The 26430-nt window shown below is 33.2% G+C and overlaps 1 protein-coding gene across 1 annotated transcript; it reads left to right on the forward strand.

Annotated features, from left to right (window-relative positions):
• Positions 1-1727: 1727 nt before the first annotated feature.
• On the forward strand, positions 1728-23865 carry LOC136230147 (vesicle-associated protein 4-2-like). The gene is made up of 7 exons (XM_066019096.1): positions 1728-2054; positions 5275-5345; positions 18943-19024; positions 21121-21239; positions 21969-22046; positions 22333-22452; positions 23681-23865. The coding sequence occupies exons 1-7, from the start codon at positions 1766-1768 to the stop codon at positions 23735-23737; spliced, it is 816 nt and encodes a 271-aa protein (XP_065875168.1). The 5' UTR covers positions 1728-1765; the 3' UTR covers positions 23738-23865.
• The last annotated feature ends 2565 nt before the right edge of the window (positions 23866-26430 follow it).

Below are 26430 nucleotides of genomic sequence, written 5' to 3' on the forward strand. Positions count from 1 at the left end.
TTGTATAATTGTGGACTATATATATATATTAACATCTTCTTTTCCTTTTGGATTTCATATATTTTACCGGATCTTTTAATCCGTTTGAATTGCATCTGTTGTTTATTATCTTTTTTATTTGTAATGTTTTCTGATTTAGCAAGAGCGGAAATGATAGATCTTATATGTAGATCACTGCATCTACGTGGTTGCAAAATAAAAGGTCTTCGAACCAAAAATTCGGAAGAGTTTAAATGATGAAGATTGGATTCCAGATGCTTCTCTGCGAATTTGGAGTTTCAAGAAGTATATGTATCTGTTTATGTTATTAGTACCTGTAATGGTTTGTTTTGCTCTTTGTAGTCATTTTTTTACCTATATGGATTTTGTATTAGGCATAGCCTTATGTAAGGTTTTATTCCTTACTTTTCTTGTTGTACTTGCAATTTTCTTATCAATGGAATGATGTACTCATTTTCATCAAAAAAAAAAAAAAAACATCTTCTTACATTTTTTCCTTAAAAAAACATTATCTTACATTTTAATACATCTTTTCGTCCATCCAATAAATATAGGTAGATATAATAATTTTTACATATTGTACCTTCTAGTATTTTATCGAGAGCATCGCAAAGAGAATCATAGTCTGCTCTCTGAAAATAATATAAACAATTGACTCTTATTGATTTAAAGAGTGACTATGACATATCATCTCCAACAATACTCATCATATTAACTCTGTATTTATTATTTTATTTTAATTTTTTTATGAGAATTTATTGTTTTATTATTAAATATAGTAACTATTATATTAAAAATAATATAAACAATTAACTCTACAACAATCCGTCATTTACTTTGGGGCTGGTATCTCTAATAGTCGTGCAGGTCAGCTTGCTATGAGCCTTGGAATCAGGATTACGCATCATCCGTTCATGTACCTTGGGGTTCCCTGTTTATTGGTATGCCCAAACGCCCACATTTATTGCCTATAGCAGACAGATTCTTGGCTAAATTTGTAATTTGGAAAGGTTCCTCTTTCTCTCTCTCTGTTTATTCGTATGCCCAAACGCCGACATTTATTATGAATTCCAACTTTTATTTTTATTTTTGGGATAAGTTGCAAAAATTTGATTTAGTATCAGGAGTAATTTTACCCATAACGTTGGCAGCTAAGAGAAATTTTATCCTAACGTAACAATGTTAGGGGTAAAATTTCTCTTGACTGCCAATGTTGGGGTAAAATTACATTATTATAAATGTTAGGGGTAAAATTACTCATGACCAGCACGTGTATTTTTGCACCATATACTTTATTAGCATAATATTCATTTAACTTCCTAAACTAAAGCTTCAAAATCATCAATTAGGTCTCTGAACTAACAAAAAAATCATCAATTGAATACTTATTCTAAACAAAAATTATCGATTGAGGCTTCATCGAAAATAATTTGGTTGAACAGTCTTAGACCTCTTCCCTAAACTCATTTTGAACCAATAGAGAGATTATTACAGCCTATATTAAATAGTCATAGTTTCTGATTTTATGATACGATTAAGATTCAATCGATGATTTTTATTTAATTCAGAGATTTAATTAATGGTTTTGATAGTTTAGAGTCCAAATTGAAAGAGCTTTAATTTGTTGGTTGGGAAAGATTAAATGTGTGTAATGCCTACTTTTTTTTTTGTTTCCCCCAAGACATAAAGTGAAGTGAACATAACATAACATGGGTATTAATGGTGGAAACAACAGAGTAATAGCAAACTTTGGAGTCTTTGTAAAATGCCCTTCTGGCAAACCACCACCAATGCTACTACTTCTTCCTCCACAACTTCAACTTCATCTTCTTCCTTCTCCTCCTCAGCTTCCACTTCTTCAAGTTCTATGAGCAGCAATAACAGTATAATCAATGGCAACATTTCCCAACAAACCCAAAATCAAAATCAAAATCTAGGAGGAGAAAGATCCAATTTTTATTCAACAACTACTACTGTTTCTCTTGTAGCCAAGTCTCTATTGCCTACTAGAAGAAGACTCAAACTTGATCCTCCTAACAAGCTCTTCTTTCCTTGTAAGCCATTTTTCTTCGGATTCTTCATTTTTTTTTTTTTTTGCAATTTCTGATCTGGGTTTTTCTAATTTTATTGTTTACCCAGTTGATGGTATGGTTTCTTTTTGAGTGATTTGATTTGGAAGTTCAGTGTTCTTGTTCATGTTTTCTTGTTTTTAAAGATTTGAGCTTTCACTAATGTTGATGAAGTCCTTTGTTTATAGGAGATTAGCTATCTGTAGATTCCAATTCAACCAATTGGGTATAATGATCTGATTTGATCTGATGTTTTCTGGAAAAAAAAAAAAATTCTAAAACTTGTCTAAAAAAAAGTCTAATTACCCTTTGAAAACGACAGGTTAGCTTCTTAAAATTTGCCTAAAGTTGCATAATTAATTCCCTAAATTTCAAGTGAAGATTTGGACAAGTTCATACCAATAAATCACTTTAACCAATAGTCCAAGTTAAATGGTTTAAAGAGTTATTCAGCAATTTTCAAAATTTGGTGGGCAAATAGGCTTTTATAGTGAACTTAGAGCAGTGGCGGAGCCGGAATTTGAGATTAGGAGTGCTAATTTTAGTCGTGCAGTGTAGCGGCGAGTGTGGTTCGTAGGACAGGGTGGTTGCTCAGCGTACGTACAGGTGGTGCAGGAGCAGTGCTAATGGTCGTCGGGGCTGACAGGCTCTTTGATTTAGCAAAAAACTGTTTGCCGGGGCGTTCTTGGACGGTGAACGAACCTTTTCTTTAAAATTCAAAGTGTATCTTCCCGTCCGAATTTCAGCAATCACTTGTTCTGATTCTACATATTGATCATTTTGAACTAAATTTGTGGAATAGGCGCGAAAAAGAATGATTAAAAAAAGGTTGAAACTTCGAAGTGAAAAATGGGGGGCTAATTCTTGCGGAGGCAGCGCTCTACTCAAGGTTTTGCCTCCGCCACTGCTTAGAGGGAAGGTGTGTAGTTTGAGTATTCACTGATCGTCGAAAAATGCTAAAAAACTTTGTAGGGAGCTTAAAATTTTCTCCAAAACTTTCCAAAAAAAAAAAATCAATTGAGCACCCATAAATCACGAAAGAGCACCCCAAGCATCCCGTATTGGCGGATCCTGAACCCATCAGCTAGGTTGCACAGAAACTCTTCTTCATTCGTGTTTTGTGTCCTTTACGGTTTCCTAGCTAATTTTTCTTAAAAATAAGGTTTCCTGTATTCGTTTCTGTTTCAATTTCATTTCCCATTTCAGTTTTCATGCAACATAGTTCGTGAGTGGCAGGGACGGATGCAGGGGGTTTAGAGGGGGCTTTAGCACCAGTTGATTTCATTTATCTCATTTTCTTCAGATTCTTTTTATCAATTTCTGATCTTGGTTTTTCTAATTTAATTGATTGAGATAGAAAATGAAGTAACTTTATTTACCCAATTGATGATCTGGTTTCTTTTTCCCTCATTTGAGTGATTTGATTTCAGATATCATTTTAAAGATTTGAACTTTCACTAATGTTGATGAAGTTCTTGTTTATAGGAGATTTAATTCTTTGTAAATGTGCTACTTAGCTATATGTAGATTCTAATTCAACCAATTGGGTATAATTATCTGATCTCATCTGATGTTTTTCAGCAAAAAGAAAGTCTAAAACTTGTCTAATTACCCTTTCAGCTTTGAATATGACGGATTAGCTTCTTTAGTTTTTAGTTCAATTGGTTCCACGACATGGTATCAAAACTTTTAATCAAGTGGTCTCATTTATTAAAGGTTCATTTCATATTAATATCTGACAATAGCAGAGCCAGGATTTGAGATTAGGAGAGCTAATTTTAGTCTGCAGTGGAGCCGCGAAAGAGGGACGGACTTTGAACAATAAATCACTTTAGATCAATAGTCCACATTGAACAGTTTAACAAGTTATTTAGCAATTTTCAAAGTTTGGTGGGAAATCGGGTTTTATAGCCAACTTAGAGGCAGTGACAGAGCCAGGATTTAGGATTAGGAAGAGCTAAGTTTAGTCATGCAGTGGAACGGCGAGAGAGGAGGCGTACTTCGATGCATGCTGCGGTGAACAGAGGAAGGAGGAGGATTGAAAATAAAGAAAAAAGAAACAAAGGGTTCAAACTCCGAGACCACACCCTACTAAGGGTTTTGCCGGAGCCGGAGATCTAGCCCCCAAGCATAGGGGACTCTAGCTCCTAAGTACAGGGCTGCCTCTGCCACTGCTTAGAAGGACCGCTTGTGTAGTTTGAGTATCCATTAATCCTTGAGAAACGCTGGAAAACTATGTACGCAGCTTAAATTTCTCCAAAAGTATCTAAAAACATTTTAATTAAATACCCATAGATCACGAAAGAGCGCGCCAAGCATTCTGTATTAACGGACCCTGAATCCGTCACTGCAGGGATGGATCCAAAGGGTTTAGGGGCTTGAGCATCTACTGGACCGGAAAAACCCAAAAATTCTATTGGAAACTAAGGGACTTCAATTTTTTATAATGTAAAAACACTAAAAAAAAAATATCAACACTCCTTAAGTACTGATAAGTACCCTCTCCATGAATCATGCATCCGTCACTGTCACTGACCACTGGGTGTATGTATTAGACAAAAAGAAAGGGTAAATTACACCCATGGCCACTAAATTTTACCCATTTTCACATTATGGCCACTGAACTTCATTTCTTCCCGGTATGGCCACTGAACTTTACACTTTTTAACACCGGTGGCACTCAATTTTAACTAACTTCTCAAAATGACCGTTAACGATCGTTAACGATCTCAAAATGAAAATATTCAAGAATTAAAGTTGTTCAAAACCACATTTACCATGAAACGACATTTTTTATTTTCGAAAATCACATTTTTTGGAGCTTTCTCTCTCTAAAACTTTCTCTCTCCTAACCAAACAACATCCAAATGACCTCAAAATGAAAAATTTCAAGAATTAAAGTTTCTTAGAATATCATTAACGCTTTGGATTTTTTATTTTTAGCCGTCAACGGTCGTTTTGAGACGTTAAGTGGCCACCGGTGTTAAAAAGTGTAAAGTTCAATGGTCATACTGGAAAGAAATAAAGTTCAGTGGCGATAATGTGAAAATGGGTAAAGTTTAGTAGCCATGGGTGTAATTTACCCTAGAAAGAAAACTACTTCTTGAAAAGGATAGTCTGTGTTTCTAATTGCTGTGTTTCTGACAATATTTATATGATCTTTTTTGCTTGTCTGATTTGTTTTTCTATGTTACTGGTTTTGAAGATGAACCAGGGAAACAGGTGAGGAGTGCTATTGGCATAAAAAATATTTCCAAATCTCATGTTGCTTTCAAGGTATGCACCATATCATTTTTTTTAGGATTAAACCCCAATTTTACTTCCTTTTAGTATCCAAAATTTAGTAATTTGGCGTTTATGATATTATTTGATAACATTTGTCTCGTAGAGTATTTCTATAGGTGGTATTTAACTCATTTTGGATGAAAAACTAACCGATTTTTTAAAAAATTTGTCACATGACACAATTTTTGACACGTAACAAAAATTGTGTAATGTGGCAAAAAATTTTTTTAACGAATCTGTTAAATTTCCATCTAAAAAGAGTTAAATGTCATTTAAGAGAATACTTTAAGGAGCAAATGATAAAATTTTGGATACCACTTACACTAAATATGGGTTTAATCTTTTTATTTATGGAAAACTACAAAAATAAACTTTGTGGTTTGATCGATTTGCAAAGACAGTCTATCTCGTTTAAAAGTTTGCAAATAGTTACTTTGTGAATTTTTGCGGTTAAAGGATATGTGAGTCAATTTTACGATCAAATAATACTTGTGGTTTAGTTAATTTGCAAAGTTAGACTTTGTATTTTGGATAATTTATAAAGTCAGTCTTTTTAATTGTTCTCTTTTGCTAAAGTAGTCACGACAATAATTTTTAAAGAAATAATTGAGTTTGTAAACTGTAAAACGCACATACCATATTTGTAAATTTTTAAACCACGAAAACTATCTTTGATCAAATCACAAGATTTTTTTTGTTACTCTTTTTTTTTCTCTCAGAATATTAAAGAAAGAATAAAAACTTTGTTCCACATGGTTTAGTGTTTGTAATCATGGAATTTTGTAGTTGAACATATGCTTCAATTATTCTGATTGACAACCATTATCAATCATGTAACTTGATTAGATTAGTCATATTTTCTTATGATTTTATACATGTATGCTTAAAAAAATTTGGTAAATTAAACCCATTATTTTTTTTTACGTATATATACATATTATCATCTAAGTGATATAAAACTAATTTTTTCATACCACCGTAAAACTTCTTAAAATTAAACTAGATTTGGATTACAAAAATAAAATTAGAACAAACTTAAAGAAATTTATTTTCTTTCATATATTAATCAAATTGGATTTTGTAATTAAATACAAACCCAATAAGCTGATTAATCAGCTCAATCTTAACCAGTTGCATACACATGAATCCTAATGATCACGTAAATTTGGTCATTCACCGTTAGATCTAGGCGGATTAAATATAAGCCTTAGGATATTTTGAATCTCCACCTTAGGATTTTAATCCATATAGGCTGTCGAAACCATCCATAATAATAGAGGTGATTCTGGCGGCTAGGGAGACCTCACCCCTATAGCCTCCTGTCTTCGCCCCTGCTCGGGTTAAAAGAATTCGGGTCTAATACTCGAGTTTGATTTTTAAGAGGCGTGTGAAATCAGTGTTCGAAATACGGGTTTCGGAAGAAAAAAAAACTTAGTGATTGCATGAGAAAAAAATATTATTATTTGGAAAAATCCAATTTTTTATTTATATTTGGAAAGAAAAAGATGGCAGAAAAATGTGACATGTGGTCCCACATATTAGCTGTACCACCAATAAAAATCTGATTCGTTAGAAATACTTTTAATTGGAGTTCAACTGCTCCAATAAATTCTACAGTTTTGCAGTTTCCTATATGTGGGTCAGAGAATAGGAATGATGATTTGTTTAGTATTTAGAGCATCTCTACCCATTTTTTAACGGTTTTGTTATTTCCCGTCTTCAAATTATTTATTACCACCGCCATTTGGACAATTTTACCCTTGTATAAAAAAATTCAAAACTGGAAAAAAAGAATTTGAGAGAAAATTTCAAAATTTAACCTAAACGAATGGCGCATCTGCCCCCACCATAGCGGGGGCCGATGTGGCATCCGCCCGACCCATAGCGGGAACGGATGGCACATCCGCCCCAATCATGGTTGGAGCGGATGTGGCATCCGCCCGGCCCATGGTGGGGGCGGATACGCCATCCGGATGCCGCATCCCCCCCCACCATAGGCGGGGGATGCCCTATCCGTTTAGGCTAAATTTTGAAATGTGCAAAATCGTAAAAATTTTAGTAATTAAAAATACTAAATCGTTCAATTTTTTGTGACAAAAAATGCAAAATTGTCATGAAAAATATGTATAATTTTCATGAATTCTTTGATAAAAAAATGTAAATTTTAATGTTTCCGACTCGTAATCATCCATTTTCGGGTTGTCACACATCAATTATTTTCATAATTTCAATTATTGTTGTTCGGGTTTATGATTTTGGAGAAAGGATTTTCAGTTTTTTTTATCAAAATTATGAGAAAGGCAAAAAAATCTAATGAAGGCGGTGATAAGTAATTTAGGGACAGTATTTAGCAGCTCACTTTCTTAATTTGACTTTTAAGTTAAAAGTATAGAGAGATTAAAAATTTACTTTAAAAGTTTTTTAGTGCTCCTCAGAACATCCACAATGCATGTATTATTATTATTATTATTATATTTTTTTTTTTTTTTGCCTCACTTCACTAAAACTTCACCTTTTTAAAAAAATCTAATACACTCAACCATATTTTCATTACATCCTTTTTGTATCACTTTTCTATATAGGCCATATTTGTCATAAAACTCTTACATACTTCAAATAAACTATTATTTCTATCCACCAAATAATTAATCTAATTATTTCATAATTCAATTTAAATAATTCAATTAATCAATAAATTAGTTTAAAAAATAAATATCAATTATATCTAAAATTATTTTTCACCGAAATATTTAATTAAAAAATATAATTAATTGCAAAAATAACATATATCACAAACGATATTTTTTATTCAAATAAAACATGAGAATACAAAACGGAAAAAAATACAAGATTTAAAAACGAAACAATACATAAAAGCACAAAACAAGGGACGGTAAAAAAACAATGACATGGGAACACGCAACATATTATGCAACTGAACCGCTAGGTCTTTGGTTGAGATCTCTCGTTCCATGACGTCATCATATATGCTTAACTAGATCATCAGTTAGCACGGTATGGGTCGCTTTATTGCAAATTGTCAACTCTTGTCTAACTAAGTTTTCAAAAACAATTGGAGGGTTTCCTCGTGCAGCGCCTTCAACGACTTTCGCTTTAAAAATTTCAGGAGGATAGTCCATATAATACGTGAATCGCTCGTCTTCAACAATCATATTATGTAGTATAATGCAAGCTTCCATTATATCATGAAGTTTTCTTTGTTCCCACAGCCTGGCAGGTCCACGAACAATGTTAAAACGAACTTGAAGTACACCGAAAACCCGTTCCACATCCTTCCTAACAGAGTTATGCATTGTCGTGAACAAAATTTGTTTCGGATTAATAGCATGTGGAAAGTGTTTCACAAATGTAGTCATTCCGGATATATACCATCAACGAGGTAGTACCCCATGTTGTACATCTTACCATTAACAATGTAATCCTCTGGTGGAGATTTTCCTTCTATCTTGTCCTGAACAAAGGTGATCTGTTAAGGACAGTAAGGTCGTTGTTCAACCCAGCAACACCAAAGAATGCATGCCATATCCAAAGATCTTGTGAAGCAACATCTTCAAGCATAATTGTAGGCACGCCTTGATCTTCTTGGGTGTATTGTCCTTGCCACCCAACATGACAATTCTTCCAAGGCCAGTGCATGCAATCAAGACTCCCAAGCATCCTTGGAAACCCATGGATATCCTCGTGCATAGAGAATAAGTGTATAACGTCATCAGCATTTAGCATCCGCATATAAACTGCTCCGAGAACCTCAATGATGGCCAGACAGAATTTTGATAGACATTCTAATGATGTGGTTTCAGCAATCCTGATATACTCATTCTCACGATCAGCGACCTCTCTATAAGCAAGCATACATAGAGCTGATGTGCATTTTTGAATGGGTGTGAATCCCATCCTCCCTAATGCATCAACCCTCTGTGCAAAATATATTGTATGGTTCCCCAATGATTGGAGTATACGTATGAACAACGATCTACTCATCTGAAACCTTCTTCGAAACATTTGGTCGTTGTATACTGGTTCATTAGCAAAGACCATGGACAAGTCTTCCATCTGATTATATAGACACAATCGATGAAGCTATAGAGATTTTTGAAACCGAGCAGTCCGTTGGTATCGATACGAGGGATTAATGAACTTTTAATTATGTGTTTTTTAATTTAAGTGTTGCTTTGAAATAATGTGTTTTTTTAGTTTAAGTGTTGTTTTGAAATAATGTGTTTTTTAGTTTGTGTTGCTTTGAAATAATGTGTTTTTTTAGGGATGGTGTGTTTTTTATGTCTTTATTTATATCATATGCTAAAAGATAAGTATTAGTGTGTTAATTAAAAAATATACAATTAAAACTAAAATACAATTCAAACTAACACAATTAAGGGAATACATCTGGATATTTCTTCATGAGGTGGGCGCACATAACATCATATATTTTCTTCTGCTCTTCATCAATTCCGGCTGAACCCTTACTGATAAATTCAAACTCTCTTTGCATTATAACATGGTCATTTTACTGTGTCACTACCCTAGCCGCTGCAATTTTTTCATTATGCAATTTTTCAACTAGTGATATATCATAACTGTTGGAGGACGATGTTGCCTTCTGTTTGCCTTCGCCTTTAGCCGTCGCCTTAACTCCCGGTGGTCGTTCACGTTTCTTTTCTGCTTCGGCAATCTCTTCACCTCCAAAAGTTCTCCCATTTGAAAGAATATAGTCCCGCCATTTAGGTTCGTGGCATAAAATCCGCCAACAATGGACATAGTTGAATGTCGTCTTCCACTTCGCTCGATATAGAGTTCACGCATGTTCAACGCGTTCTGAATCCCCTTTTCCACTCAATTGCAAATTCTGCACTTTCATTAATGACTCAACAAATCTATTGGTTTCTCTACTTATTCGTAAAAATTTATTCTTACCCTTACCGCATGTGATTGCTTCAGAATTTCCGGGCCTCCCTTTATTGAACACATTGCTTAGTCGCTTCTAGAATTGTCTTTCCTTCTGAACCAAACCAACAATATTGTCTGTAGAAATTGATAAAAAAAAAATTACATAAAAGGTTTTCTAATTCATGTGTCCATTTGTACTGTTTCTACTTCTGTTTTGGCTAAGCAACATGTTCATCAATAAGTGTTTCGTCAATGTCTTCTTCTTCGTCGCCGTTGTCCTCATCTTGAAGATCCACAACACCCCTATTCGTCGTCGTTGAACTATTAAATGAATGATACGGATCATTATAACCCGAACTTTGAAGATGAAAGTTCATTGGTTGACTATCGTTAAATTGGATCATATTGGCGTAACGGGTATCGGGATGGAAGAAGTTGTGAGGGTTTGGCATAAAATGACCGTAATTTTGAGGAAGTACGAGTTGTGGAGAACCCCTCACGGGAGATATTTGCATAGTTGACGTATTCCGATTTGGCATTTGGAAAGGAATAGGGTGTTGCAAATCGGAATACGGATTTTTCTGAGAGGATTTTATGCTAAGTTGGCGTTTATCCATACCTCTAAATCAGTATTCCGAAACACTTATTGATCAACCTGTTGCCGAGCTAAAACAGAAGCAAAAACAGTATAAATGGATGCAGGAATTAGAAAACCTTTTATGTAAATGTTTTTTTTATCAATTTCTACAGATAATATTGTTGGTTCGGCTCAGAAGGAAAGACAATTCTAGAAACGAGTAAGCAATGTGTTCAACAAAGGGAGGCCCGAAAATTCTGAGGCAATCACAGGCGGTAAGGGTAAGAATAAATTTTTACGAATAAGTAGAGAAACCAATAAATTTGTTGGGTCATTTATGAAAGTGCAGAATTTGCAATTTAGTGGAAAATGGGATTCAGAACGCGTTGAACATGCGCGAACTCTATATCGAGCGAAGTGGAAGACGACATTCAATTATGTCCATTGTTGGCGGATTTTATGCCACGAACCTAAATGGCGGGACAATATTCTTTCAAATGGGGGAACTTTTGGAGGTGAAGAGATTGCCGAAGCAGAAAAGAAACGTGAACGACCACCGGGAGTTAAGGCGACGGCTAAAGGAAAAGGCAAACAGAAGGCAACATCGTCCTCCAACAGTTATGATATATCACTAGTTGAAAAAATTGCAGCGGCTAGGGTAGTGGTACAGCAAAATGACCATGTTATGATTCAAAGAGATTTTGAATTTATCAGTAAGGTTCAGCCGAAATTGATGAAGAGCAGAAGAATAGATATGATGTACGTGCGCCCACCTCAGGAAGAAATATCCAGATGTATTCCCTTAATTGTGTTAGTTTGAATTGTATTTTAGTATTAATTGTATATTTTTTAATTAACACATTAATACTTATGTTTTAGTATATAATATAAATAAAGAATTAAAAAACACGCTATCCATAAAAAAAACACATTATTTCAAATCAACACATAAACTAAAAAACACATTATTTTAAAACAATACTTAAACTAAAAAAACACATTATTTCAAAGCAACACTTAAACTAAAAAACACATAATTAAAAATTCATTAATCCCTCGTATCGATCTCAACTGGCTGCTCGGTCTCAAAAATCTCTATAGCTTCATCGATTGTGTCTATATAATCAGATGGAAGACTTGCCCATGGTCTTTGTTGATGAAGCAGTATACAACGACCAAATGTTTCAAAGAAGGTTTCAGATGAGTAGATCGTTGTTCATGCGTATATTCCAATCATTGGAGGAACCATACATTATATTTTGCACAGATGGTTGATGCATTAGGGAGGATGGGATTTACACCCATTCAAAAATGCACAACAACTCTACTTATGCTTGCTTATGGAGAGGCCGCTGATCGTGAGGATGAGTACATCAGGATTGCTGAAACCACAACATTAGAATGTCTATCAAAATTCTGCCGGGTCATCATTGAGGTTTTCAGAGCAGTTTATATGCGGAGGCCAAATGCTGATGACGTTAAACACTTATTCTCTATGCACGAGGAGATCCATGGGTTTCCAAGGATGCTTGGGAGTCTTGATTGCATGCACTAGCCTTGGAAGAATTGTCATGTTGGGTGGTAAGGACAATACACCCTAGGAGATCAAGGCGTGCCTACAATTATGCTTGAAGCTGTTGCATCACAAGATCTTTGGATATGGCATGCATTCTTTGGTGTTGCTGGGTCGAACAATGTCCTTATTGTTCTTAACAGATCACATTTGTTGCTGGACAAGATAGAAGGAGAATCTCCATCAGAGGATTACATGGTTAATGGTAAGATGTACAAAATGGGTACTACCTCGTTGATGGTATATATCCAGAATAGGCTACATTTGTGAAAAACTTTCCACATGCTATTCATCCGAAACAAATTCTATTCACGACAATGCATAACTATGCTAGGAAGGATGTGGAACGGTCTTTCGGTGTACTTCAAGCTCGTTTTAACATTGTTTGTGGACCTGCCAGGCTGTGGGAACGAAGAAAACTTCATGATATAATTTAATGGAAGCTTGCATTATACTACATAATATGATTGTTGAAGACGAGTAAATCACGTATTGTAGAGACTATCCTCCTGAAATTTTTGAATCAGAAGTCGTTGAAGGCGCTACACGAGGAAACCCTCCAATTGTTTTTAAAAACTTAGTTAGACAGTATAAGAATGAGACTCAAATATCTTTTCATATATTTCACAAGTAATATCCACACGTACATATACTCAATACATCATCGTGGAGTCTCCTGAGTTGTGTAGACTACTATTTCTATATAGTTGTTTCCTATTCACAGTACACGACTTACATAATAAGACTCCTAATACATGTCTTATACTTATCACCCCCCTCAAACTGTATAGGCCAGTTTGGACTGTAAGCTTGTTTCGGAAAAGCTGAAACCGTCCACGAGGTAGTGGTTTAGTAAAAACATTCGCAGTTTGGTCAATTGTTGATATGTACCGAACTATGAGAGTCTTCTGTCACACTTTATCATGGACAAAATAGAAGTCAATTTCCAAGTGTTTAGATGCATTCTTAAAGACCGGATTGGCGGTGAGGTAGACTGCACTAAGATTGTCACACCACAAGATTGGAGGAGACGCGGGGAAAAACGAATTTCATTCAACAACATTTGCAGCCAATGTATTTCCGACGTAGCAGTAGCTAAAGACCGATATTCAGCCTCCGTGGACGATCGGAGGTAGATGAGTACAGCCAGGACATGATTTTTAAAGACCGATATTCAGCCTCTGTGGAAGCATATTGTCAGAGATAGATAAGTGCAGCCAGGACATGATTTGTTTGTCTAATTTCTTCCATGAACCATAGGTAGTATCATCAGTAGCAGGGGCAGCAGTTCTGTCAATGTGGTCAGAGTATTCACAGCCTTCTAGCATGAGTTCGACTCGTGTTCGCCAAATCACGAAGTTTGTTGCTATAAGTTTGGACGAGATGTTGTGAGACAGGCCAGAAACATGCGATGAAGTGAAAATGTTGGTATTCAGCCTAGAATTCACGTTAGAGTGGGGGGAATTTGGGGTTGAAGAATTTGAACTGAGGGAGGAAGAATCAGATGTAGATACAGTGGGCATGGTGCTTAATGCAGGGAAGAAAGAGAAGTAACACATGATTTTGGTGTTTAAACCCTAGTTGGCTCTGATACCATATAAGAATGAGATTCAAATATCTTTTCATATATTTCACAAGTAATATCCACAGGTACATATACTCAATACATCGTGAACCCTAGGTGGAGTCTCCTGAGTTGTGTAGACTACTATCTCTAGATAGTTGTTTCCTATTCACAGTACACGACTTACATAATAAGACTCCTAATACATGTCTTATACTTATCCGACAGGAGTTGGTAATTTGCAATAGAGCGATCCATACCATGCTGACTGATGATCTAGTTAAGCATATATGGCGATGTCATAGAACGAGAGATCTCAACCAAAGACCTAGCGGTTCAGTTGCATAATATGTTGTGTGTTCCCATGTCATTGTTTTTTTACGGTCCGTTGTTTCGTACTTTTATGTATTGTTTCGTTTTTAAATCTTGTATTTTTTTCCGTTTTGTATTCTCATGTTTTATTTCAATAAAAAATATCGTTTGTGATATATGTTATTTTTGCAATTAATTCTATTTTTTAATTAAATATTTCGGTGGAAAATAATTTTAGATATAATTGATATTTATTTTTTTAACTAATTTATTGATTAATTGAATTATTTAAATTGAATTATGAAATAATTAGATTAATTGTTTGGTGGATAGAAATAATAGTTTATTTGAAGTGTGTAAGAGTTTTATGACAAGTAGAGCCTACATAAAAAAAGTGATACAAAAAGGGTGTGGTTGAGTGTATTAGATTTTTTTGAAAAAGGTGGGGTTTTAGTAAAGTGAGGCAAAAAAAAAAGTGATACATGCATTGTGGATGCTCTTAATATTAAGAGCATCTCCAACAGCTTCTTAGTTTGGCTTTTAAGTTAAAATTTGAGGAGAGTTAAAAATCAGGTCCGACAGCTTTTTAGTGGCTCCTCAAATCATTAAGAGCATCTCCATCCTCTCTATTCACAGAGAGCATCTATTCACCTCTTAGTACCTCCTAAAGAGTCTCTCTTTTCACTATTGGAAAATATAACTATCATTAATAATTTTAATTATAAATTAATAAATAATAAGTGAATATAAGGAGTATTGTTGAATATGATATATTTTTGTATAAAAAAAAAAAATGGGAATTTGTTGGCCAGTATGGAGCACGGGGCTATTCTCTTCGCTATTATTTGTCACCAAATGTGGAAATGGAGGAATGAAGAGTTATTTGCTGAGAAGACTGTCTTTATTCCTGACCTCCGGTTTTACTTCTCGAAAAAACTATCTGTTATTACAAAGAGTTTTGAAGGAGAGCCCCTGGTTCACCCCTCTCCGGTTAAAGAGGTCCAGTTAGTTGGTTGGAGGAAGCCCAGGGAAGGGGTTGTCAAGTTGAATACGGATGGCTCCTGCCTTAGTAATGGCAGAATTGCTGCTGGTGGAGTTCTTCGGGATGCTGGTGGCGCCTGGCTGGCTGGGTTTACCCATAACTTAGGTACGGGCTCCTCCTTTACTGCAGAGCTCTGGGGGATCTTGTCTGGCATTAAACTCGCCATTCGCATGAGTGTTAAAAGACTTTCGGTGGAGTCTGACAACTTGGAGGCTATCAACAGGATTTCGGATAGACATGCTGTTTGTCTTAAGAGTCAGAATCTCATTAAAGCCATCTTGAGGCTTCGTCCTGCCTTCGATTCTCTTACCTTCTCCCATATTTATAGGGAGCAAAACCGCGTGGCGGATCGCTTGGCAGCTGCTGGGCATGGGGGGATGTTAGGTGTTTCTACCCTTTCCGTTCCTCCTTCTTTTCTGTTACCTTCTCTTCTTGAGGATAGGATTGGGGTCAGTCTTCCTAGACTGATCCCGGGTTAGGTTTTTGTTTGTTTGTTTTTTTTCTTCCCTTCTTACCAAAAAAAAAAGAGAATATGATATATTTTTGTAACTCTTAAATTACTAAGATTCAATTATTTATATTATTTTTAGAAAGTGCATTAAAAGTCTTTTGGAGATGCTTTAAGAGTTTCTTCATCCTCTCTATTAATAGAGAGCTTCTCTTCACTCTTAGTTCCTTTCTTATTTTATTTTTTATTAATAATTTATTATTGATCCCTCTCTCTTCTCTCAGTATTGTATATATAATAATTAATAGGGTAAATAATTATAAGATCCTTATGTTTTTACTTAACACGCTAGTAAGTCCATCATATTATTATAAGGTCCTTAAGTTTTATCTTAATCAATTCTTTAGTCCTTCCTTTTGTTTTTGTAAATGAAAGTCTAAAATTGCCCTTAGTTATATATATAATTTTTTTTTTATCTTTTCAAATTTAATCTAATTAGTTTTAATAAAATTTTTAAACTACATATACACCCTAATTAATATATTTGAAAAAATGTACATTAATTTTCTTAAATTGTAATTATTTTTTCTTTATTTTTTTAATATAATATCTTTAAGCTAACATTAAATATTATTATAAATTTTTTATAAAAATCAGATATTTTTTTCTTCATCCGTAAAATTTATTAGAATTGTAAAAACATAAGGACCTTATAATTATTTACCCAACTTTTTATAATAATAGTCTTACTTCTATTTTAATAATTTTTGAAATATTTTTTATTCTATTTTTTTAGTCAATCAATTTTACGTTATTAAATTAAAGTTCTATAATTGTATAAAAAAAATTAATAAATCAATTACTTTACATTGGAGATATTGTGATTATGTAGGAAAAAAGAGAAAAATATATAAAATACGAAAAATAGATGTTTTATTATTAAAACATAAAGTAAATGGTAATTTTGGTATTTTAAAATTTATTTATTATAATTTGACCATTGATCCAAGCATAAGGACTAAGGAGTTAACAAAAACAAAAACTGAGGGACTATATAATTATTTTCAAAAACACAAGGACTAAGTAGTGTATTAGGTAAAAATACAGGGACTTTATAATTATTTACCCTAATTAATAATAATAAAAAATGAATATGAGGAGTATTGTTGCAGATGTAATGTCTTAATCACTCTTCAAATCACTAGAAGTCAATTGTTTATATTATTCGTAGATAGTGGACTAAGAGTCTCTATTGGAGATGCTCTAAAGGCGTAATACATCATCTATCTTTGAACTTGTATATAGAAATTTGATTGGCTTCTTAAATTTTTAAAGTGTCCCGGTAGGTCTCAACGTACTTAAAATGTATTTAATTAATCTCTGGTTGCAAAGTAAGCTACATACAGAAGTTGAGTTGCACGTGCTTTTGTAAAAATCAAATGAATTGACATGTAAATGACAATGTCGGACTTGGGACTAACACGTGGGGAAAAAGAAAAGGCGTTCATTAATTATTTTTTTCAACATGAACTCCAAGATATCTTGTCAGTTTGAGCAGATTTTTTAACATTCTTTACTCGAGTTGTACAACTCTTCTTCTCTGTGTACCAGATTATTAAAACACAACCAAAAGTGAATAATGTTATTACATAATTCAAAAAGTTATGGCTTTCACGGTGAAAAAAAATTACCCTTTTTTTCTACGTGTTAGTCCAAGTTAGACGTGTCGTTTACGTGTTAAGTGGCCCCCTGAAGTGGTTACAATGATCATTTAGCTCCTGAACTTGTTTAATTATTCAAACCTCTCCTTGTTTTACTATTTGGATTTGAGGAGGTTAATAAGACATTTTAAATAAGTTTATGGACTAACAAACACCTTTGAAGTTGAGAGTGCCAATCGGTTTTTCTGACTAAGTTCAAAAACCTTGATATATTAAGCCATGTTATTATTTGTATGTTTCTCGGAGAAAATACATTAATGACTTTTGAACTATAATGTTATTAACATTATAATCACTGAATTTCATTTCACGATATAAAAATTCTCGAACATTACATTATTGTAACAGCAAAGTTCAAATAAAAAAAAAATTCCTTACAAAATTTAAGGAAGGATGATCTTGATAAGTTTGACTTACAACTTTGACTTTTCTTTTTATATATTGTCAAATACCTATTTTACTTTAAAATATGTTTTTTTTTTTTTTTTTTTTTTGCTGATTTGGACTTTAATGTTACGGTAATGTAATGTTTCATGATTTTTAAGTCAAAAAATGAAGTTTAAGAACTATAATACTAATAACGCGATAATTCAATGATCATAAATATAATTTACCTAAAATTTACAGTAATCTAATGTTCAAGAATTTGTAAGTCACTAAAATGAAGTTTAAAGACTATAATATTAATAGCATGATAGTAAATTACACCAATGGTACTTGAATTTTACTCTAGTTCACACTTTGGTACTTAGATTACATTTTGTTTCAAAAATATACTTGAAGTAACGATGACCGGACATTTTAGTATATTTTATCGGTCAATAGCCGGTCAGTGCGAGTTTGATCAGTAAATTACATTGATAATACCTGAACTTTATCCTAATTCATACTTTGGTACCTAGATTTCATTTTTCCTAAAAAATACACCTCAAGTAAAGATGACTCAAAATTTTAATACATTTGACTGATCAGTGATTGTTCAACACGAGTTTGACTATTTTAAATTAAAAATTGAGATCCATCATACACTCAATTAACATAAAGTATTGTAATTTTATATTGATTGGGTGTATGGTGAGTCCTAATGTTTAGTTTAAAATGGTCAAACTCACATTACCCGGTCACTAAATCACCTTTACTTGAGTTATGTTTTTAAGATAAAATAAAATCTAGGTACCAAAGTGTGAATTATGGTAAAGTTCAGGTACCATTGATGTAACTAACTCATGAAACTCTTATTGACCGGTCATTAACCGGTAAAATATACTAAATTGTCCGGTCATCAATACTTCAAGTATATTTTTGGGACAAAATGTAATCTAAATACCAAAGTGTAAATAATGTAAAGTTTAGATACTATTGGTGTAATTTATCCCATGATAGTTCAAGGACCATAAATATAATTTACCCGAAATTTCTCTAATTTTGATGTTTTATGCATAGTTTCAAACAACTGCACCAAAGAGTTGTTACATGCGACCTCCTGGAGGAATACTTGCTCCTGGGGAAGGTCTTATTGCAACAGGTAATTATTCAATATCATCCTTAACTTCGCCTAAAAACCCGATTGACTCCCTGAACTTTATAGGCATCTCATTAGCCTTTTAAAGTGATCGTTAGTTTCTGAACTTGCTTAAAATGACCTATTAACCCTCCGAGTTCAGTTAAAGCCTTATATTGCCACATAACTGTTGGGGGTTAATCATGTTATAGTAAACACGTTAAGGGGCTAATGAGGGATTAAATGAACCATTGATCACTGAAACTTTTATGATTGTTTTAAAATGGTCACTCAATTTCGGTTTTTCTCAATAAAGTCACTCTAACAACTTCAAGAGTAAAAAGACATTGGAAATATGATGTGTCTTCCATCTCAGCCACACAAATCAGATCGATGTCATGGCCGACGTGGGTGAGTTTTATTTGAGGTAAGGTAAGTAAATTATTAGTCCATATATTTTTACCTAACACATTGTTTAATCCTCGTATTTTAATAATACACTGTTTGGTACTTTAACTTATATTCTATTCAACAGTGCTGTTTAATAACTCAAATATTTAAGGGACTAATCTATTGAATAGAACAAAAGGTAATGACTAAAAAACAGTGTATTATCAAAATACGAACACAAAACAGTGTGTTAGGTATAAATGTAAGGACTAAAAAATTAATTTTTTTGATACAAATCGTTGCCACGTGTCATCTAGGTGGTAGCTACATATTGTTTCGGTCAGTGGTGAAAGTTATTACTGCTGATGTGACAGCAACGTCACTTTTTGGGTGTATTTTTACTCTTCAAGTTGTCGGAGTAACTTTATTAAGACAAAAAGTTGAATGATTTTATTGAGATAAATTGAAATTGCATGACCATTTTGAGACAATCATCAAAATTCAGTGATCAATGGTGCATTTAACGCAGCTAATGAGATATTCTTAAAGTTCAAGAGTCGCCTTTCATTTATTAGAGGGATAAATGAAAAAAAAAATACTAATTTAGGCCTTGATAATGGAACATGTCACGTCATTCATATTACTCGGTTAAGGCTCTGTTCTTTATCGCTGAAAAAAACTGAACTGAACTGAACTGAATACTGCTGAATACTGAACTGAATTTAACTGAATACTACTGAATACTGAACTTAACTGAATGCTACCGAACTTAACCGAACTTAACAATAATGATGATATTAGACTTTAAAATAATTTTCATGATAATATTGGACATTAATGAACTTATAATAATAATAATGGTTCTAATAAATTTAATAATATCAATAATAAATAAATATATTATTAAAGATAAAACTAAATTGAATATCAAATAAAAGTCCGGGATGATAAAATCTTGGCTCGATAAAAGCCTATGAAATTAAATAAAAATGAGTCTAATTTAAATTAAAAATTCAAATTACATATAAACACAAATTTATATATAATTTAAAGCCTATGAAATTAAATACAAATCTTCATATGAATACAAACTCTTAACTTTTTATTTTAATTAAGGGTTAAAGTGCAAAAATAACGTTTTGGGTCAGAAGTAATTTTACCTCTAACGTCTAAAATGGTGGAATTTTATCTCTAACATTGATAAATTGGATAAATTTGAGAAATAATTCATAATATGGATTCAATTCCTAATTTTTAAATATGGATGCATACTTTAGTTTTATTTTTTTTATTAAACCATATATACTTTAATAAACTATCATTTCTTGACTTTTATCTGATTTATAGATAATGATAAACTATAAATAATAATAATAATAATAATAAATAATGATAAATTATAGATAAATAATAATTATAATTATAATAAATTATATATAAATAATGATAATATAATAAATAATGATAAATTACTGAATACTGAAACTGAATGCTGAAACTGAATGCTGAACTGAACTGAATTGAACTGAACTGAACTGATTGTTACTGAAATTAAGTGATAAAGAACAGGGCCAAAGTCCTGTCAATTGAATTTGGGGAGAAAAATCAGAATTTAATGGAGTAATATAAATGACGTGTCATATTTATCTGTCGTTATCAAGGTACCTTATCCCTTTATTAGATGCTTAGGAGTTTTTTTTATTCTGAAATTTTCACGGGTTGATGAACAGTGTTCAAGTTTGTGGAGCCTCCTGAGAACAATGAGAAGCCATTAGATCAGAAGAGCAGAGTCAAGTTCAAGATCATGAGCTTGAAAGTCAAAACAGAAATGAAGTATATTCCTGAGATGGTATCAGTTTTCAACCTATCTTCTTCTTAATATATTCCTCCAAATATCCGAAATGGATCAGAAACGTCATAAATCTTAAATTCTTTACGAGAAAAGTACTGGTTTAAAGTCCAAAAAGAGGCCTTTTTTAAGGAATTATTCCCAACCTCATAGGATATCTTTTTTTCCTTAACCATGCATATTTCTATAGTTTATATAGGGGTAAATTATGCCGATGGCTATTGAATTTTGCACATTTTCACAGTATGATCACTAAATTTCAAAACATAGCATAAAAGTAACTCAATTTTACATTAAACTGTAATTAACGCCTGATGACCTCAAAGCAGAAAATTACAAGAATTAAAGCTATTCTAAAAAGCTTTAATTCTTGGACATTTTCACTTTTAGGTCGTTAATAGTTATTTTGAGACATTAATTGAAGTTTAGTCGTCATAATGTTAGAAAGTGTAAAATTGAGTGACTTTTATATTACGTTTTGAAATTTAGTAGTCATACCGTGAAAATAGATAAAATTCAGTGGTCATTGGTGTATTTTTACCCGTTTATATAGTTATAAGTTATGCTGCACTGAAACGGACACGGGAAATGTTATTTCTAAGAAAATTTAACTAGGAAACTGTAATAGAAACAGACAGAAAATGCAGAATGTTAACGAAAAATACATGGATTCTAAGATTTGGCTTTCTGTGTTCTAACAACTTCTGGTTTGGACGAGAATCATTGCAGTTTGATGAGCAGAAGGAGCAAGTAGCAGTGGAGCAAATTTTGCGAGTCATATTTCTTGATCCCGAATCTCCAAACCCTGTAAGTCCTACAATTGATCAAACTTCAAACACATGTTCTCTTTTGCAAGAATATCACTGAAATGTAACCGGACGCAATGCAATTCGAGTTAATGTGTCATAATCGGGTTACATTTTATATATATATATATATATATATATATATATATATATATATATATATTAATGTAATCATAGATTATATAAATACAGTAGAAATGATAATTGTATCAAACGAATCATATCAGTCGGACTATATATGTAAATCATGTTATCGTGGTAAAAATTACTTTGTGTTGTTTTGTTAGGCACTGGAGAAACTGAAGAGACAATTGGCAGAAGCTGAAGCAGAGCTGGAAGCAAGGAAGAAGCCTCCTGAGGAAACTGGCCCCAGAGTTGTTGGTGAAGGGCTTGTCATAGATGAATGGGTAATTACATTTTCACTCTGTTTCGTTTTATAATCGTGTTATGTGAAATATTTAGCGCCAGATCTATTTAAAAGGCTTAAAACATCTACTGCCTCCGTATTTGGTTCAAAACTAACTGTCTCCTGAATTTTCAAAAGTTTCAAATGATCTCTTATTCTTGTCCAATTACATTCAATAACCTCATATTATATTCTTGTCAATTGAATTCAATGACACCAAAACTTCAACTGTGCCGTGAACTTTTAAAAGTTCCTAATTATTTATCTATTTGGCATTTTCTTTTTGACACGTGGCAAGCACTTTACACATGGCGGAGCGTGTCTCCCATTTTCTGCATCCAACAAATTCTATTGGAGAAATAGAGAGTTATTGAATGTAATTGGACAATAATATAGGATCATTTGAAAGTTTAAAGTTCAGCAGGCAGTTGAAGTTTTTGGCCAAGTAAAGGGGGCAATAGACGTATTAGGCCTATTAAAAACGTTTGTCCTTCTCTCTGATCTATTATTTCGTGACATTGACCTCCTGACTAATCAAAAATATTTCGGTTTGCCTATTGACTTATTATTTTGTGACATTACCTGATTTATAGCAATCAATCACATCTGGTCCGATTTAGATGGAAATTAGCGCATATATAAGGAGATTTGTTAATTATTTGCGTTTGATGATTACTAAGGGCAATAATTTATCACCAATCTGCTTAGTTACCTCAATTTTTATATAATATTTCACACCAAAAAACCACTCGTTTCTCTGCTTTTACAATTTTGGAGAACATCAGTTCTTCTCCACCCAATTAGCATTCATCTCACGCATAATTTAACAAATCTCCTTATACATGCGCTATTTTCCATTTCAATTGGAATAAATGTGTTTGATTGCTATATGCCAGAGACCACGGTGGTTTTCAGCTGGTTAGTAACGGACCAAATCACCATTATACTAGATTTAAGTCTGAGAATGTTTTTAATCTCTACCATAGGATTCTAGTAAGCTTAAATTTAACGGTATTTGGTCAGTCATTGACCAGGTGAAAACTACAGAAGAGATCAAATGTGATCGAGTGATATACGTCAGTGAGTCAATGTCATTAAAATAATAGATCAATGACATATGCAAACATTTTTTTATAAACGAAAAAAATGTTAAATAAATCGTCTTACAGTGATTGTTTCTGTCGTATTGTCGTGTCAGAAATTGACTGTTTTGACATTTTGTTGTGCAGAAAGAAAGAAGGGAAAGATACCTGGCAAGACAGCAAATTGAAGTGGATTCTGTGTAAACCTTGCTGTTTTTGGGTTGTAATTGTAAGCAAGTTGCTTTTTTTCTTGGGCTGAAGTTTTGTTGTATGTGGTTTTTGTTTTGAGTAAATTTTGATGTTAATTTATGGGTTCATGTTGAGGTGTGCAATAGAGTTGGGAATGGTCAACCAGAACACGATCGAGCTTTTATGCGGCCCCACATGACTCTAGGATATCGGGTTTTTTTAGGGAGGATCTGTTTCTCCCAAGACCCCTTTAGGATTGCGGGGTTAAACCTAGGGTTGTAATCGAGTCGAGCCGAGCTTTGATCTGCTCATACTGAGCTCATCAGAAAATTGATGATCTCGAGCTCGAGCTCAACATTTTGTTCGTGAGATGCTCACGAGCTTTACTTGCGAGCAGTTCGTTAATCCAGTTCATGAATTTTACTCACGAACAACTCATGTAATTATATTGATTTGAAATTTCTTGAACACACGGCTACATAGTTTTGAAATCTACAAAACTAAGATTTACCTAAAATTAAATTGTTTTGAAATTTCAAGTTCGGTTCATTTATAAATTGCACCAAACACGATCGAGTTTTTATCGAGCTGTGCATAAGCGGCTTGACTTATTTATAACCCTAGTTAAACCCCAAAAATGGATATTTTAAAAGAATTATTTCCAACCTGGTAATGGTTGAGAAGTAATTCCCTTAGAGGGGTTGTTTTTAATTCTGAAGTTGAAAACAGTACATTATAATGGTGGGTCCGTCGTAATGGTCTCATTCCCGTGCTTTAGACTCCATAATATGGTTGTTTTTAACCTCAAAGTTGAGAACAACTCTTCTAAGGCAATTATTTTTCAACTATTACCAGATTGGAAATAATTCCCTTAAAGAGCACGATTTGGGGTTTAACCTAGGATTGCATTATGTGGCGTAATCTCATGTGGTAGCACATGGTGTAATCCCGGAGAGTCTTAGAGCGGATGTGATCTTCTCCTAAGATTTTCACATTGGCTCGTTTTGTCTTTTTTGTTAGTGAGGTACCAAATTGCACGTTTGGAATGTTGGCCCTAAGATAATAGGGTCATATTCGTCATTTGATTTGCCTTAGTAACAAGACGTGTGATTTGGTGCCTCACTGACGGAAGAGGAGAAACGGCTTGTTAATTTGTCATTAATAAAAATGTTGCTTTTATCTGTTAGTAAGGTCTAAAATTTTGCCATATCTAGAACGTTTCACCTAATATTACAGGTTAAATGCATTATTGGTCACTAAATTTTTATAATTGTCTTCAAATGGTCATTCAATTTTAATTTATCTCAATAAAATCATTCAAATTTAAATTTTGTCTTAATAAAATCATTTTGGCGATTTTAAGAGCAAAATGACACCAGAAATATGATGTGGCTTTCACATCAGCAGTACTCAACTTTCACCGCTAATTAAAACGACATATGGCTACCATCTAGCTGATCAAAACGATATATGCTTGTTGTCTAGCTGGCACGTGTTGTTTCAATCAGCTAGGTGGTAGAGAAATGTTATTTCTGTCATCAATGGAAGTTGACTAAGGCTGATGTGGGACCCATGTCTTTTTTTTTTGCCGTTCTTTTGCTCTTGAAATCGTCAAAGTAATTTAATTAAATGATTTTATTGAGACAATTTGAAATTACGTGAACAAATTTATCAATTTAATGACCAAGATGCATTAATCCCTAATATTACATTTGTGTTATTTTTTATCTAAACTTTAATTCTTGAATATTTCCATTTTAAAGTCATTAATGGTTATTTTGAAACGTTAGTTAAAGTTTAGTAACCATAATGTTAGAAAGTGTAAAATTGAGTAGTACGGTATATTTTAAAATTTAATAGTCATATTATATTATGAAAATAAATAAAATTTAGTGGTCCTTGGTGTAGTCTGGATCCCACAAAGGAAAATTTTTGAACTTGGCAGATGATAAAACTTACATGTTCTTTTATTAATAAAGCAAATATATGTTAGGTATTTAATTAGGGGATGTAGCTCAGATGGTAAAGCGCTCGCTTAGCATGCGAGAGGTATGGGGATCGATACCCCACTTCTCCACTATACTTTTTAAACACAAACTGCATGGGTTAAAGTTTGTACTAGGGGTACACATGGTCGGTTAACTAGTCCATTAATAAAAAAACCATTAATCAGTCTATTTAATTCAGTTAACCTATTTCTTTGGCCGGTTAATCTATATTTTGATTGTTTCTTCTATTTCGTTAATGAGGTACCAAATCAGCCCAAAAATTATAGGGTCATATTCGTCATTTGATTTGCCTCATTAACAAGACGTGTGATTTGGTGCCTCACTAATAGAAGATGAGAAACGGCTTGTTCATTCGTTATTAATAAAAATATTGCCTTTATCCATTAGTAAAGTCTAAAATTTTGTCATACGTCGAACGTTTCACCAAACATACGAGTTAAATACAGTATTGGTCATTGAACTTTAATAATTGTCTTAAAATATTCACTCAATTTCAATTTTTCTTAATAAAATCATTCAATTTTGAACTGTATCTCAATAAAGTCATATCGGTGATTTCAAGAGTACAAAAAACCGGAAAAATGGCGTGGCTGCCACACTTCTACTACTAACCGAAATGATATGTTACTGTCACCTAAACGATACATGTTAGCCACTTAGCTAAACAAAATAATATGTGTCAGCTAGATGGCAGCCACA

Source organism: Euphorbia lathyris, chromosome 5, assembly GCF_963576675.1.
Source record: "Euphorbia lathyris chromosome 5, ddEupLath1.1, whole genome shotgun sequence".
Lineage (NCBI taxonomy): Eukaryota > Viridiplantae > Streptophyta > Magnoliopsida > Malpighiales > Euphorbiaceae > Euphorbia > Euphorbia lathyris.